General features: G+C 40.1%; 1 protein-coding gene across 1 annotated transcript in view; it reads left to right on the top strand.

The window, feature by feature from the left end:
* Nucleotides 1–6116: 6116 nt before the first annotated feature.
* TACR2 (tachykinin receptor 2) overlaps nt 6117–16992 on the top strand; it is a 48064-nt gene continuing 37188 nt past the window's right edge. Inside the window, exon 1 of the mRNA XM_033943247.1 lies at nt 6117–7060. Within this exon, the coding sequence (XP_033799138.1) occupies nt 6588–7060 (473 nt within the window). The 5' untranslated portion in view covers nt 6117–6587. The remainder of the gene's footprint in view (nt 7061–16992) is intronic.

Genomic DNA, 16992 nt, shown 5'->3' with positions numbered 1-16992 from the left:
TATACAATCTGATCTTTTAAGAAAGTTCTCATAGTTCAATTTGAAATCAAATGTCTGAAAACAGTCAGAGGTCTCTTTTCAAGGTGCACTTTTAGGTTAAGGTAAGAGAATTCACAGCCCCCCCCCCCCCGAAGGATGTCATGCATGGCTAAATTAGCAGTTTATTTAGGCCTCTCTCCAACTAGCTACTCCCCAAGTTTCAAAAAGATCCTAAACCAATCTAAAGAAACCTTTTTACTAACAGCTCTTTCTTCAAGCATAGTTATGCAAATTACATATGCAGTTCTCAGATTACTTTATAATGCTGATCCCATATAACCTCTATCTGGGAACCAGATTGATTGAGAGCTAGCCACTTTTTAAGTAAATATTTTAAATTGGTTTTAATAGTTTTAAGATGTTTGGGAGCCATTTGCTAAATATTGTAAAGAGGACTAATTAATTTAATTTGATAGTCAAATACATCCGGGGGGGGGAGGGGGGAGAAGGGTGGTGGTAGTGGTAAGGGAAGGGAATAGAATTGGAATTGATTCAAGGATTTTATGAATAATTTCATGAAGGTTTTATTATATTTGTTTATTAGCTGGTTGGGTGGGGGAAATTTCATTATGCAGTAGTATTTGTAAGTTTTGTTGCGCTTATTATATAATGTGCAAATATGTGAATCATTTATTGCGCATTTGTAGTTTGAAAAATCAATAAAGAATTTTTTTAAAAAAGGTTTTAATTTTATTATATATTAGAAATTGTGTTCTTTGTGGTTTTTTGTTTTGTTTTTTGCTTTTCTTTCCCATTCAAAATGGAGTTATTTTATATATTTGAAAATTTAAATTGTAAACTGCTTTGATCCTTTTTGGCTTTATAGTGGTATATAAAGATTTTAATAAACATTTTAGATTGCAAGCCACCCAGAAGGTTTTTACCCTTGGTGCAGGATACTAAGACATAAATAAACTTGGAAACTAGCATTAAATCTAGTAATTCTTTAGTATTCAGATGATGCTCACTTTTATGTCATTTTCATTAGCGATGTTATCTTGTACTTTTCAAGATGACTCTTTAGTCATTGCCAGAAAAATGAAAGATTGCTATGTTGTACATCACATCTACTGTATTTATTTTTGCAACTATATAGTCGCATAGGACTCAAATGGCCTGGATACTTAGCACTTTCAAAATTATAGGTCCTAGGCTGTTGTCTATATGTAAATCTGGATCTGGATAAGAGTATAAAGACGAAAAAAGTGGTGCTAGATAAGGGGTGATTATCTAACAAGTGGTCATGCTTTGTATACGGGAGCTGGAATATACCCTTAGTGTAGACGGGAAGAACTAGGAAGAGTGAAGACTGGTCTTTATTCAGCTGTCATTGGCTTGTTATCATGCAAGCTCAGATATATGAATGCATAACTTTGACATATACACCACATAGAAACATGATGGCAGATAAAGGCCAAATGGCTCATCTAGTCTGCCTACCCGCAGTAACCATTATCTCTTTCTTTCTCTGAGAGATCCCACTTGCCTATCCCAGGCACTTTTGAATTCAGACAAAGTCTCTGTCTCCACCACCTCTTCCGGGAGGCTGTTCCATGCATCTACCACCCTTTCTGTAAAAAAGGTATTTCCTTAGATTACTCTGGAGCCTATCACCTCTTAACTTCATCCTATACCATCTCATTGCAGAGTTTCCTTTCAAATTAAAGAGACTCGACTCATGTGCATTTACATTACGTAGATATTTAAACATCTCTATCATATCTCCCCTCTCCCTCCTCTCCTCCAAAGTATACAGATTGAGATCTTTAAGTCTGTCCCCATATGCCTTATGATGAAGACCACACACCATTTTAGTAGCCTTCCTCTGGACCGACTCCATCTTTTTTATATCTTTTTGAAGGTGCGGCCTCCAGAATTGTAAACAATATTCTAAATGAGGTCTCATCAGAGTCTTATATAGGGGCATCAATATCTCCTTTTTGCTACTGGCCATACCTCTCCCTATGCAACCTAACATCCTTCTAGCTTTCGCCGTCACCTTTTCAATCTGTTTGGCCACCTTCAGATCATCACATATCATCACGCCCAAGTCCCGCTCTTCTGTTGTGCACATAAGTTCTTCACCCCCTAAACTGTACCGTTCCTTCTGGTTTTTGCAGCCCATATGCATGACCTTGCATTTCTTAGCATTAAATTTTAGCTGCCAAATTTCAGAGCATTCTTCAAGCTCCGCCAGGTCTTTCTTCATGTTATTCACACCATACTCTATTGCAGATTTTAGTATCATCCGAAAATGGAACAAAAAAAATCAGTGTTAACATGTAAATATCAGTGAGTGGCTCATTAGTGTTGGATTCATTCTAACTTTTCAAAGAAGAAATTGTTTGCACTATACTTAAAATAATTACATTAGAGGTTTGCTTATAATAACTAAAATTAATCTTACTAGACTTAATTTATTTAAACTTGAGCATGCAGTAAGAAAATAGATTTAGTATTCACTTACAGCTCATGACTAAGCCTCAGCGAGATCATATCCTGTTACTTCTGTTTATCTATTTCAGCAGAGTTTACAGAAATAGGAGATGGGTGGGGGGGGGGTCATTGTGTCAGATGAGACGAGAGAAACCTAGAAAGGCATCTAAGAAAACATTTTTCACTGAAATATATATAATTGCATAATTGGTCAGAGTTAAAGAAGATGACTCGTTCAAAGCATAAAATCTTATTCCTATTTTTTAATATGTAACATAACATAAAATGTTATTTGTATACTGCAAAATGTGTGCTGTAATCCTGGCAAAAGTAAGAAATAAACAATGGACCAACCAACAAATAGCCCCAAGGTTAGAATTATATAAGAATAAATATATTCATTAACCCCCTGCCCTTTTACAAAACCATAGCGCTGTTTTTAGTGCTGGCCGCGGCAGTAACAGCTCTGACGCTCATAGAATTGCATTGGAGTTGTTACCACCGTGGCAAATGCTAAAAACCGTGCTACAGTTTTGTAAAAGAAGGGGGAGTTGTAAGTTATAGCAAAATGAACAGTTTGAAGTGCAGTTCTTTCCCAATGGCAGAGGAGAAGGTGCAGCCTGGTGTTCTCCTCTTACCATCTAGGACAGAGCTTTCCAAATGGGTTCATCAAACCTAGGTGGGCTCTCCATAGGCACATCATTATTAGGCATTTCTAGGAGGGTCACAAAATTTTATTTGGCTGCATTCAAGGGTGCACAATTGATGATGCCTTACTGCATAGGCAGCTGAACACTTTTTTGTTTGGGGAGGCCCAAAGGTTCTGACCCAGATCCCACCCCCATAATAAAAGTACTAATTGTAATGCCATTGTAATGCATTTCTTCTATCTCACTTCCCTGCCACACCCATCCCTGTGCACCATCTTCTCCCTCTCTCATGGTCTGACATCTGTCTTCTCCCTCCCCCCCCCCACAATGGTCTGGCATCTCTCTCCTCTCCCATTGTCCGGCATCTCTCTTCTTCCCTCCCTCTTCCCATGGCCTAACATCTTCTCTTTCCTCCTTCCTGCAGTCTGGCATATCTCTCTCTCCTCTTCTTCCTTTCCCTGGTCTGGCATCTCTCCTTCCATCACCCTTCTCCAGAATCTGACATCACTCCCTTCTTTGAGTCATCTTTCCTCCCTCCCAGTGTAACATTTACCCTTCCATCCTCTCTACCACTGTCATGTCTAACAATTCTCCCTCTCTTTCTTCCTTTTCTCATGTATACCATCTTTCTTTCCCTCACATTCCATGCACCTATGCCCAACAATTCTCTTTTTCTCTTCCCTCCCCCACTGGCAAGCTCCTCAAACATGGAATTCCCTTCCAATTTACTTAAGAGAGGAAAAAAATTTGGAAAAATTTAAGAGCAAACTCAAAAACTTTCTTTTTAAAGATGCATTTAATGACTACATGAATTGCTCAGGAGTTTCATTTTATCTTTATATCTTTTGAGAGTTTTTGTCCTTTCCCTTCCTATTGTTTTTGACCTTAATTGTCTTTCTTTTTATTAATCATATTGTATTTCTTTCCTATTCTTTCCTTGTGTTTTATTATGTTTGCAAAGTTGGTTTTTATTATGTTTTATTATGTTTTTTGTTAGTTATGTTTGTCTCCCCTAACTTTGTAATTTTATCGATTTGTTCATCGCTTAGAATTTGGAGTAAGCGATTAATCAAATTTTATAATAAACTTGAAACTTGATCTCTCTTTCCCTCCCTTCCCAGGATCCTATCCATGCAGCATCTGTCTTTTCCAACCCTCTCCCAGCCCATGCAGTATCTGTCCTTCCTGTCTTTCCAACCCACTACCCCAGCCCGTGGCATGTAACGTATGTTCTTCTTCTCCTCTCCTTCCCCCGGGACCCTGTGGCATGACATCTCTCTTCAGCTCCTGACTTCCCAACACCTTCTCCCTGGTCACTGTTATTTTAAATTTTCGGGCAGCCGTAGCGTCAATGAGTTCAGCCTTCTGCCTGTCCCAGAACTCTTCATTCAGCAGCAGCCTGCCTAGGTGGGAACAGGAAGCCACTGCTGAATGATGACTTCTGTGGCAGGCAGAAGGCTGAACTCATTGACGCTGCGGCATGACTGCCCGAAGATTTAAAATAACAGCGACTGGGGAGGAGGTGTGGAAATCTTCGGGCAGCCGCAGCGTCAACGAGTTCAGCCTTCTGCCTGCCCTGGAAGTCTTCATTCAGCAGTGGCTTCCTGTTTCCAGCTAGGCGGGCTGCTGCTGAATGCAGAGTTCTGGGACAGGCCGACGATGTGCAAGATTATCAAGAAACATTATAAAACTGTGTCATCATAGTTGTGTACTTGCTCTTATCATCAAAAATTTATATAAATATTTTCTTTGGTTTATTTATCTTTACACATCCAGGGGGGTGGGGGGTTGGAGGGAGGGGAATAAATATTGATATTTGGGTAACTTTATTCTTTATTTGTATTGTAACATAGTAACATAGTAGATGACGGCAGATAAAGACCCGAATGGTCCATCCAGTCTGCCCTTCCTGATTCAATTTAAATTTTTTCTTCTTAGCTATTTCTGGGCAAGAATCCAAACCTCTACCCAGTACTGTGCTTGGGTTCCAACTATATTAGGATATATTATGATATTACTATATGCAGGAAAATGAAATTATTGAATGATATTTATGTTACCTGTATAAATAATAGTGGAATATATTTTGTTCTTTCATTTGTATGACACTGTTTTTGATTAAAAATCAATAAAGAATTAAAAAGTAAATATATATAAATCAGTCACTTAATAGAGTGTTTTTAATGCTGGTGTATAATAGCTAATGCAGTTCCAAAATCACATATATTCAAAAATGCCACAAAATATGTAAAACACATATCATACTCCTGACAGAAATCCTGTCTCATGATCCACAATCACTGCTTCAGGGAAAGACTGAGAAAATGCATTTCATTGGCTACTCCAGGAGCACTTGAGAAAACCAGCTTTAGCACAAAACTGCAAATGAGATATAGACTTATACTCAAAACTTACAGAATACCGTGAGTCAGGGGCAGCGGAATGCTTCCCCCATGCCTTTCTCAATGACAGACTATGGACTTTTCCTCCAGGAAATTGTCCAAACCTTTCTTACAACCAGCTACACTATCCTTTCTTACCACAACCTTTGGCTTGTCAGCTTGTACCAGTAATGCATCAATATATTTCTTCCTTTTTGTATCTATGGGAAAAAAAAGAAAACTTTGTTGAATGAATCCCTAGAAGAGAAACAGAAGACGAAGATTTTCTGTTTTATTTTATCTCCCCCACCCCCACCCAACATGTTTGGCTACACTTCTCCTCCTAAAAAGTACAACAAATCTGTTTTTAAAGGCCCACGTAAGAGTCTGTAGATTTTTATTTTATTATTATTTTTTTTTAGCAGGGATCATATAACATAAAGGGGAATCTTTTCCTTTCGAAGATTCATTTAATGACGTTTCTTTCTTGGCTGTCTCCGTTAGTCTCCACCTCCTTTCACCTTGGGCCTTCAGAGAAAAATATCAGCATGTGAAAACCTGGCTTAAATCCACTCCTGGGAAAGAACTGGAGTAGCATCTGAACGGCCCAACGAGTTTTCTTTGTAGGTCCGCCAGGTCCGTGTTTTACCCCTTCCCAATTAGTTGTGATTAGGGTTCGCTCGGGCAGCGCATGTACTAAATTCCTGCGATTAAATCCCAGCGTGCGTTATGGATTTATTCAGCCAAGATTAACAGATGAAACTTTTGGGCTGGTTGGTTTTATTAAACAAACGAGTATTTTGAGAAAAGAAACCTTTATATTTGCACCTCTCTCTCTTGCTGGAGTTTTTCAAAACTTAGCAGGAAGCGTCAGCGATGTGGGACCACTGACTTTGCTTTTTGTCCGATATCAAATCCGTTTAAAGGCGATCATCGATGCTTTTGGGGTTTTTTCCCCCCCAACGAAGCATTAGTAACTTATCTCTTAAAAACGGAACCAAATCCTGCCTAAATCGCATTGATTTCATTCTACAATCTACTAAGGGGTAAACATGAAATCCTACTTTAAGGATCTTAGCTAATGCATCACCTCAGGTGCCCCTGGCTTGATTTGAATTCTTCATTCATCGCATTTCGGAAAATCGGAGTCATGAGCGCTCTTTTCTTCTCAAAATCTAACGCATCGCACGATGAATATTTGGGCGTTGGTGACGACAACGGGACATCAGGCAACTCATTTGCTCAGCCGGCCTGGCAAGTAGCTCTTTGGGCGATCACATATTCTGCCATCGTTATTGTGTCTGTCGTTGGCAATGTTACCGTCATTTGGATTATCCTGGCACACAAACGGATGAGAACTGTCACCAACTCTTTTATTGTCAATTTGGCCTTTTCTGATGTATTCATGGCCATCTTCAATACGATTTTTAACTTTATTTATGCCAGCCACAATGTCTGGTACTTTGACAAAGGCTTCTGCAGGTTCCATAATTTGTTTCCTGTCACGGCCATGTTTGTTAGTATTTATACCATGACTGCTGTGGCTGCTGACAGGTAAGTCCTGAGGTGACCACTGAGGTGAGGTTGTTTTTTTTTTTTTGGGGGGGAGGGGTTTTTTTGTTGTTGTTAATCGCAGGGATAGAAGATATGCTGAATCCCTTGGATTTACAATTATCTGCCCAGATCAGAATAAAATCACAGGTCTCAAGGTCTTAATATACTGAAGATGAGCAGGAAGTAAATTTAGGTCTAATATTGGAAAAGGACATACTGTAAATGTTTAGGAAAATGAATTAGGGTTACCACATGGTTCCAGAAAAAGGAGGACGGATTGAGGCATGGAAGTAAAACCCAGATGTCTCAATCCATCCTCCTATTTCTAGAGCCATATGGTAACCCTAATTTACCCCCCACCTTTATATGAAGCCATGGAGCTAATACCACCATGGCTGGTGATAAGCCTAATGCAGCTTCATAGAGGGGAGGGGGGGGGGGGTAGTGGTATATTGCTTTTTCCAATTATCCAGCTCCCATATTATGGCCTAAAAACCTATATAAATTTTTCTAGAGCCATATGGTAACTCTAATTTAAATGATTAACCAAAATTAAATACATTATTGGGATTAATCTAATTCATAATCAGTTCCCCAGTATAAATATACTATTATCTAAAGAAACCATATACTCAATCTATTCCTTGTTTTGAAGATATGTTAAATATTTATACAAACATAGTAAAAACCTACTAAATCTGATTCAGTAAAACACATCAGTCTAGTGCTTTTACATAAAGAATGACACGGGGAAAAAATGTATCACCGTTCCCGTCCCATGAGCTTGCCCCTGTCCTGTCCCCATCCCTGCCCCGTCCCCGTGGCTCAGTCCCTGTCTCCGCCCCGCAAGCTTGGTCCCCATCCCCACTCTGCAAACTGTCAGAACCCACCCGCACAAGCCTCGAATAGTTATGATTTTATACTGAACTTATTTTATTAAAGTATAAAAAGAGACTATTCTGTACAATTGTCATTTTTTAAACACAAATAATATAGAGCAAGGATCAACAAAACCCCTGTCTCTCCTCCCTTTCACAAATATCCCCTCCACTATTGTGAAAACTGAACAAACCAAATTACTACAGAATGCTACATAGAAAAATCAACCTAACAGAATACTTTAGTCACACATGGCAAGAATAATATTAGGGGAGTGCAACTAGTGCAACTGCCCCCTGGTCAGAGAGAGAGCCCTAAGCCAGCTGCAAGCTAAAGAAGCTCAGCCTGGACTTTGCGGTCCCCAGTTATGTCTAATACCAGCTCTAGCAGGATGCATATTTCAAATCTGAAGTATTCTAATCACAAAATATAAAAAAAAAATTTCTACCTTTTGTTGTAATTTTATTCTTCAAATCACATTGGTCTCAGGCTTTGGTTATGGGTTCCTTCTGTCTTCATCGTGGTATGGCTGGCTCCTGAAGGTAAAATAAGCCCAAGAGGAGCTGGGGAGGAGATGCCGAGTCTGACATGGGTGCAATTTTTTTTACCACAGGAGCAAGACTTTTCACCGCTTCCACGGGGCAGTGAAAGGTCTTGTCCCCATTCCCGCGGGGTAGTGAAAGGTCTTGTCCCCATTCCTGCAGTAAACCAGTTGCAAATGTCCCCATTAATGTAATGTAATGTAATTTATTTCTTATATACCGCTAAACTCCGTTAGGATTCTAAGCGGTTTACAGAAAAATAGACATTACTGCGGATTTATTGCGGTGACCACGGATTTATTGCGGTAAATGGTCCCCGTGTCATTCTCTACTTTTATATTAACATAAACCCCGAGAAAACCACCACCCACACCCTCATTCAACCCAGTTTCTTATAATTCTTGATGTTTTCACTTAAATATTCAATATCATCAGTGTCTAATTATGCCCCTAAAAATTTTCTGAACATTTCTTGTTTGCCATTCCACAAATGAAATGATCATATCCCAAATCTCAATGTTGAATTGTACAAGACAATTGTATTCTTAGTTTGTTAATTATCTTCTTAAACTGATTGCCAAAAAGGAACCTTCTTGAATTTCTACCAGTCTTGCTCAATACCAGTCTGTGTTTTGCTAAAATGTGTCTTCAGGAGCCAAGACTAAGCGTGATATTCTTTGGGTTCTGTCTTATACACTAAAACAATTTCAAATACGTTAACTATGTATATATATCACTTACCTTAAGGCACAATCTCTTTACCTGATTTTACTATAATTTCTTATGCAACCATCCAAGACAGGATACTGTTTGAAATACCAAAATCGGGCTGTTCACTTTCTTAATTTCATTGAAATTGCTCTTTAAAACAATTTTAATGAGTCAATTGACTAATTAAGCAGTACACCTAATATTAAATGAATCCCCATTTCACTTCTCTATTTAGACCCTGAGGTTCTACCATATCCCACTGAAAAATTAATTGCCGCTCTTTATTCAATGAAACAGCTGACACATCCCCACCTTGCATCATTTCCACTCACAGCAAAAGTTTCAAGTTTATTAAAAGTTTGTTGTTCACGCAATATCAAATAATTTCAATGCTTATGACAATAAAAATTTTGGGGAGACAAAATAAAACAATTTGTACAAGTAAACATACAATGTATGTGCACAAATAATTAGCGATACATAAGGGAAGAGGGGTGAACTATATAAGGTCTTGTTAAATTCAGGTATTTGAGCCTGGGATTGATGATAGAAGAATTATCTAAGATCATTAATTCAATGATTTCATGCCAATAAAATACCAAAGGAGCTTCCTCTCTACAAGTTCTTAAATTACTGGTCTTTGACCTAAGGGCCGCCGCGAGAGCCACTGGTCTGACCCAGCAGCGGCAATTCTTATGTTCTTATGTTCTCTGCAATATGCAACCTAATCTTTCTTCTAGTTTGACCCATGTACCACTTATTGCATGGGCATTAAATCTCATATACCACCTGACGTATTTGAAAAAGATCTGATATAGAATCTTTTACCTGCTTTGGGATTTATCACCACATTTGTTTCCATCACATATTTACAATATATACCGTTCTGTGTATGTGCCTCCATAAAATTGACCAGCTTCTAGTCAGATGTCTCTGACTGCCCTGTGATATCATAGCTTAGTGATATGCTAAGGTACCATTACGTGGCTAGGATATCCTAAGCTCTCATGGTAAGAAACCCCTGACTAAAAAGAAGCTGCTGTGGCTCAATGGGTAAAAGCCCTGTGCTCATCTTCCAGAGGTCATGAGTTCAAATTCCAAACAATTCCCCCAGCACATATTGTATTTTAATTGTGTATCACAGTCTGTTTTGGCCTGAGATATATAGAAAAACTAGCTGATGCCCCGGCTTTGCACGGGTATTTAATTATAGCAATAACACTGTAAATGGATTCAAATAAAGATACTTTATAGTGGTGAATGAAATTATTTTTTTACAGCTTAATAAAAAGTACAATATTCAAATTATAATGTGAAATATTTGACAAAATGATTACAATACAACTAACGCAAAACGTGATTATAAACAACAATTTTAGTTTCACCTCCTGGAGCAAGAACATATAAATTCTTGGGTGAACCCACCCTTGAGCAAGCAACATAGAGTTGTGGGCCGCGAAACCCCCAGAACATATCACCCCAGGTAGTGAGGGATCTGCATACCAAGTTTCGTTCAAATCGGTCAAGCCGTTTTTGAATTACAGTGAGAATGGCAGCTTTTTACATTTTTTCCATTGACATGAATGGGTGAAATCTGATTTTATGTTTGTAGCTCCGCCCACATGTGCAGATGGGCCGCGAGACCCCCAGAACATATCATCCCAGTTAGTGAGGGATCTGCATACCAAGTTTCGTTCAAATCGGTCAAGCCGTTTTTGCGTGATCGCAGCACATACACACACACATACATACATACACACATACATACCTCCGATTTTATATATATAGATATATCTTCTGAGTGAAGCTATAATATAACTATAATAAATAATTGCCACACTCACTATCCACATCAAGAATATCTTATTCAGTTCTTCAAAACATTCAATTAGTCATGCTTCCACGAGTAGTAAAATTTATAGAATATAATTTATAATGACCTCAGCGGCTATACTCTAGCAAAGGGGTGCCCACACTTTTTGGGCTTGCGAGCTACTTTTAAAATGACCAAGTCAAAATGATCTACCAACAATAAAATAATTTTTTAAAAACCCCCACAAAGCACACTGAAAGGCAGAGAAAATGTTAATTATAATTCATATTCCGGGTTTTTTTTCAAAGAGGTCAAGGCAAATGACTATGCAATGTCGCCTCAATAACAGCCATACAAAAATAGACAAATATACCCCCTCCCTTTTTACTGAACCACATAGCAGTTTTTAGTGCAGGGAGCTGCGCTGAATGCCCCACGTTGCTCTCGACGCTCATAGGCTCCCTGCGCTAAAAACCGCTATTGAGGTTTAGTAAAAGGGAGCCATAGTGCAAAATATAAACAGCAGATATAAATTCTCAAAATGGACACATTTTGATCACTAAATTGAAAATAAAATCATTTTTCCTACTTTTGGTGTCTGGTGATTTCATGAGTCTCTGGTTGCACTTTCTTCTTCTGACTTCTTCTCACTTCACTCTAGCTGCACTTCTTCTTCTGACATCTTCTGACTTCAGCCCACTCCTGCATCCAATATTTCTTCCCTTCTTTCAGCCTCCTATATGCTTTCTCTCCTCCAGACCTCATTCTCCCCCCAACTTTCTCTTTCTTTCTCCCTGCCTCCTGTTCTTTCTTTCTCTTTCTCTCCATGCCCACTTTCTTTCTGTCACCCTGTTCCCTCTTTATTTCTGTTTCCCTTCTTTCTTTGTCTCCCTGTCTCCCCTTTTTTCTGTCTCCCTGCCTGCCCCCTTTGTTTCTTTCTCCCTGCCCTCCCCCAAGCCACTAGGTTTTCCACCGCTACCGGGAAACAGGCCTCCAAGCCACCACCGCCCCAAGCTTTCTTTGCAGAAGCCTTGCGCTGACCAGGGTTCCGCTCCCTTCAATTCTGATGTGGGAGAGGAAGTTCCAGGCCAGCCAGGCAGCGATTGGCTGGCCCAGAAATTCCTCTCTGATGTCAGAATTGACGTCGGGGAGAGGAATGCTGGTCAGCGCGAGGCTTCTGCAGGCCCAAATCTCCGGACGCCCAGGGCCGAGGAAAAGAAAAAGCCAGTCTATAAATCCTTCCATGAGAGCTGTTCCAGTCTCCTTTCAGCACGGCACTTACAAAAATGCGTAGCCCCCCCCCCCCCCCTCCTCAACTTCCCATTTTCAGGCTCAATATGCCAGAGCAGCAGCAGTTCTTGCATTTTTGGGCAGAGCACCTCCTGCTCCTGAACCGCCTTTCTCCAGTCTGGCGGCTTGATTCCGCCAGGGGCAGCCGGCGCTCAGCTCTCCAGTGACGTGACTTCCCTAGACCTCCCTCCCGCTTTCTCCCGAAGGAAGTGACATCATCCCCCAGTCTATCAAAGATTTTCTACGGGACAAAGCAAGGGCATCAGGTCAAAAGCGCGCCGGGACAAAGGCGCGCGAGGAAGACGGGTTCTGGCAGTTGGGCAAGGAAGGACGCAGCGAGAATGGGTGTGCATGAAGTGATGACCGGTGGGGAACCACAGGGAGAGGAAGGCTGATCGGCTGGTCGATCGGGACGGCAACATGAGTCTATCACGGAACCCGGGATGGGTTCCGTGATCGACTCGCATTGCCTTCCCGAGCGACCGGTCGATCGCGATCGACGTGTTGGGCACCCCTGCTCTAGCATCATATTTCATGTAAAGCTAGAGTTATACCATAGCCATCCTCCTTATCGGTCATGGGTATACTTCTTATACTTCTTATTGTATTAGTGAAATTTTTAAGCCCAAAGTGACTTATCTTATCTAAGCTTGGGGCTCTGACGTGAAATCAGCGTTTTGACAGAGAGCTGTTTCAAGGAGCATCCCCTAAAGCAGGGATCTCAAAGTCCCTCCTTGAGGGCCGCAATCCAGTCGGGTTTTCAGGATTTCCCCAATGAATATGCATTGAAAGCAGTGCATGCACATATTCATTGGGGAAATCCTGAAAACCCGACTGGATTGCGGCCCTCAAGGAGGGACTTTGAGACCCCTGCCCTAAAGTGATAAAACACATAATAAATACTAAAGCCTTCAATACTTATATTAAAAGCTATCCGTCTTATCTACAAAAGATTAGAAAAATCCGTTCAAAGTAATTTCTCACCATTTTCTAATCTTTTGTAGATAAGACGGATAAGGTTTGACATGCAATATGTGCCCTGTGTATGTGGTGGCATATGAAATGTATTTTGAGCTTAAAGCAAAAATAAATCCCTAAACCCTATTTACAAGATTACATCAACATCGTCCAAAGCACGCCTAAGTCCCGTCCACAGAAATTACATCTATCAAACTCACGTCTATCTGAAGCCCAAACTATGCGCAAATGTATACTTTCTTACAATGCCTACAAGACCTAGTTTTTCAATTGCTATACAGTGGTTAAAGCTACAGCATTCTTCACCGATATTCCTGAGTTTGAATCCAACTCATTACCTCTAACAGAAAATAAATAAGTAAAAACATTAAACTAAACAGATTGAAAATAAATGGTATGGTGCCAACATTTTACAATTATAATTTTAAAAATAGCATAAATTTGCCATTCTAATAACATCAGAATTATCACGTTAAGGACTCTGATTGGATGTCTAACTCCTGCCCCCCCAAAAAAACAACTAGATTCTGTAAAGGATGTCAAAAAACCTGGATGTCCACCTGCGCTGAGCACTGCTTAGCATTCTTAGGCGCGATTCTGCAAAGTGCATCTAGTGAGGACATCCAAACTACGCCCAAAGTTAGGTGTACTTTGCAGCATCAGGGCCCATATATAGAATTTGGATCTTGGTGTCTAAATTTAAGTTATTGTACTTAGAGCAAGTTTTGAAGCAAACTACAAACATATTTTAGCTCTGAAATTTGTGCGTAACCTGTAGGTAAAAAGTACCAGAAGATTTTGTCCTAGAACGGACTGTTTGAAAACTGTCCTCCCAAAACATCAATAACTTATGAACCTTCTGCACCGTGAAGAATAGTATCACATAGGGCTCCTTTTACAAAGGTGCGCCAGCGTTCTTAGCGCATGCACCGTATTAGCGCGTGCTATAGTGTGCGGTACCCGAAAAACTACCACCTGCTCAAGAGGAGGCGGTAGCGGCTAGCGTGCGCGGCATTTTAGCGCACGCTATTCCGCACGTTAAGGCCCTAATGCACCTTTTAAAAGGAGCCCATAGTGTTGGGTCAACTGTTTCCATAAAATATATATTTTTGAGACAAGCTCTGCTTTACTTGGCTGTGTGTCAAAGATTCGCTTCTTATTAAGGGAGGAACTTGCTAGAACTCATTCATCTTCTACCCTTGACTACAGAAAATAACAGTACCCTAATTCCTGGGGGCTTTTGTTTGGAATAAAGTGGCCACAGAGTTAAACAGCAGTGAGCTAAAGATCTTAGCATCTCTATCCAGCCATATTTAGTCTTTATTTATTTAACCTGGAGGGAACTCATCTCTCCAGTTTAACATTTTTATAGCTTTATAGTTCTGCCCAAGATCAATTGTCCAAGTTTGACACAATGCTTTGATTTAGCGGAACAGTTAAACACAGTCCAAAAATGGCCCTGACAGCATTAAATGCTTGTGATCTGAGTGCTAGAAAACAGTGCTGTACACCTTGAATAAGAGAGAGCTGGCAAGGGGAGAGTGTGGCGCAGTGGTTAAAGCTACAGCCTCAGTGCCCCGAGGTTGTGGGTTCAAACCCACGCTGCTACTTGTGACCCTGGGCAAGTCACTTAATCCCCCCATTGCCCCAGGTACATTAGATAGATTCTGAGCCTGCCAGGACAGATAGGGAAAAATGCTTGAGTACCTGAATAATCTCATGTAAACTGTTCTGAGCTCTCCTGGGAGAACGGTATAGAAAATTGAATAAATAAATAAATAAAGAAAAAAGTTCAGCACCTCATTCTATAACTTGTGCCTAATGTTAGGTGCTATATGCACATGTATGTTATAGAATAAACATTTATGCATGTCCGAGGTACTAATAATTGGCACTAAGTGCTAGGCGATATTCTCTATATGTTGCACCAAAGTTGCTTATGCCTGAATTCCATATATGGTGCCTAGATTTATGCACTGAAATTTGTTCATGTACCCAAACTGTGTGTGCAATTTGAGTAATGAGCCCTTAACTATCAATACTTGGGCGCTAACAACCAATTATGGAAATTAATTGGCACTCATTAAAATCTGTGCACCCATCTGGCCTATTCTATAAGGCATGGCACCTAACTCTGCTAGCATGTATCCCAAAAAGGGGATATGGCCCTGGATGTGTCAGGGGTGTTCCGAAAAGTTGCATGTGTAGGTACAGAATATGGCCTCAGCACATCTAACTTGGGCCCCAGCATTTACACCAGGTTTCCATCAGGTTTCAGTAGGCTGAGCGCATACTCCCCTATAGAATTGCACTTATAACAGATGATTTTGGACCAAATATCAAGAGTCATTTATAGAATTCCCTCCTTAGTGTGAGGGGGGTCATACACATATAGGCCATGGGTGATCCTAAATGGTTAATGCAATGGCCTTTGAGCCTGGCAAACTGGGTTTGAGTCCCACTGCAGCTCCTTGTGACCTTGGGCAAGTCAACTAACCCTCCATTGTCCCTGGTTCTAAACTTATTGAGCCTACCAGGGACAGGTATCTGCATATAGCGCTGTGCATGTTTAGTGGCACTATAGAAATTATTATTAGTAGTAGTAATACTATCCATTGCACGTGTTGCATGACCCACACTAGGCATGTCAACTTAGGCCAGCCATTGATCTGTTGTAAGCAGGCAAACCTAAATTGCTGCCTTACAGAGGGAATAGTGAGCCTGTGTTCCAAAAGGATAGCAGATGCATGGAATAAGCTCTCAGTTTTTCAGGAAAAAACAATACCAGAATTCAAGAAAGGATAGGATACACACATTCCAGAACTAGCCCATAGTCAGTCTCGAGAAATTTGGGTGCAGGGTAGCCCATACCATAGAGCAAAATTGTTTTTCACATGTGGTCCCACCCTCTGGCTCTACTTTCCAGTCCCTACTGACTTATGCAAATGAGGCATACAATGAATGCCTGCTTATGGCCCTGTAACCTTCTGCATCTCCTGTTCCTGTCTGGCTACTCTGCAGTTAGTCTCAGTATTTATTTATGGTACTATTTAAATATTAAGGCTAATATTCAAAAGATTTGCTCTGGTAACTTCAGGAGTTGTGGGCAAATCATGGCATGGCATTTAATTTTTGTCTGGCAAATTTTAACCAGTCTGATCTTCTTTAGAGCTGAAAAAAAAATATTCAGTCTATGATTGTGGAACTAGCTACCAGGGGACCTTACAGTTGAAAGAGATTTGAAACAGCTCAGAAATAAGCATAGGACTTTATTGTTCTGAGATGCTTATCTAATATATCTAAGATATGGCCTTACTCATTACATTTTATCAATGTTCCATTTTAGCTTTGCTTTTAACACTGTAGTATTTTATTTGGCATTTTCTGTTGTTTTTGTGATGTAATGAATGTCATTGATTTATAACTGTGTTTCATTTATGTATTTATTTGGATTTAGTTCATGCCTTTTTAGGTTCTAGTTCAAGGTGACATTAGGCATTTTGCTCTCTTTGGAGGACTCATAATCTTAGTTTTGTGAGTTGTTTATTTTTGCCTTTTCACGTTTAGGGCTCCTTTTACAAAGCTGTGATAGCGATTCTCATGTGGCAAATGTGACGCAGCCCAGTCAGCTCCTTAGGGCTGCATAGCATTTGCCACACCAGAACTCACTACCGTGTCTTTGTAAAAGGGATCCTTAATTATGATGTTTACGTGTAAAC

The sequence above is a fragment of the Geotrypetes seraphini genome, chromosome 4 (assembly GCF_902459505.1).
Source record: "Geotrypetes seraphini chromosome 4, aGeoSer1.1, whole genome shotgun sequence".
NCBI lineage: Eukaryota > Metazoa > Chordata > Amphibia > Gymnophiona > Dermophiidae > Geotrypetes > Geotrypetes seraphini.
This window is presented reverse-complemented; position numbering and strand designations above follow the sequence as displayed.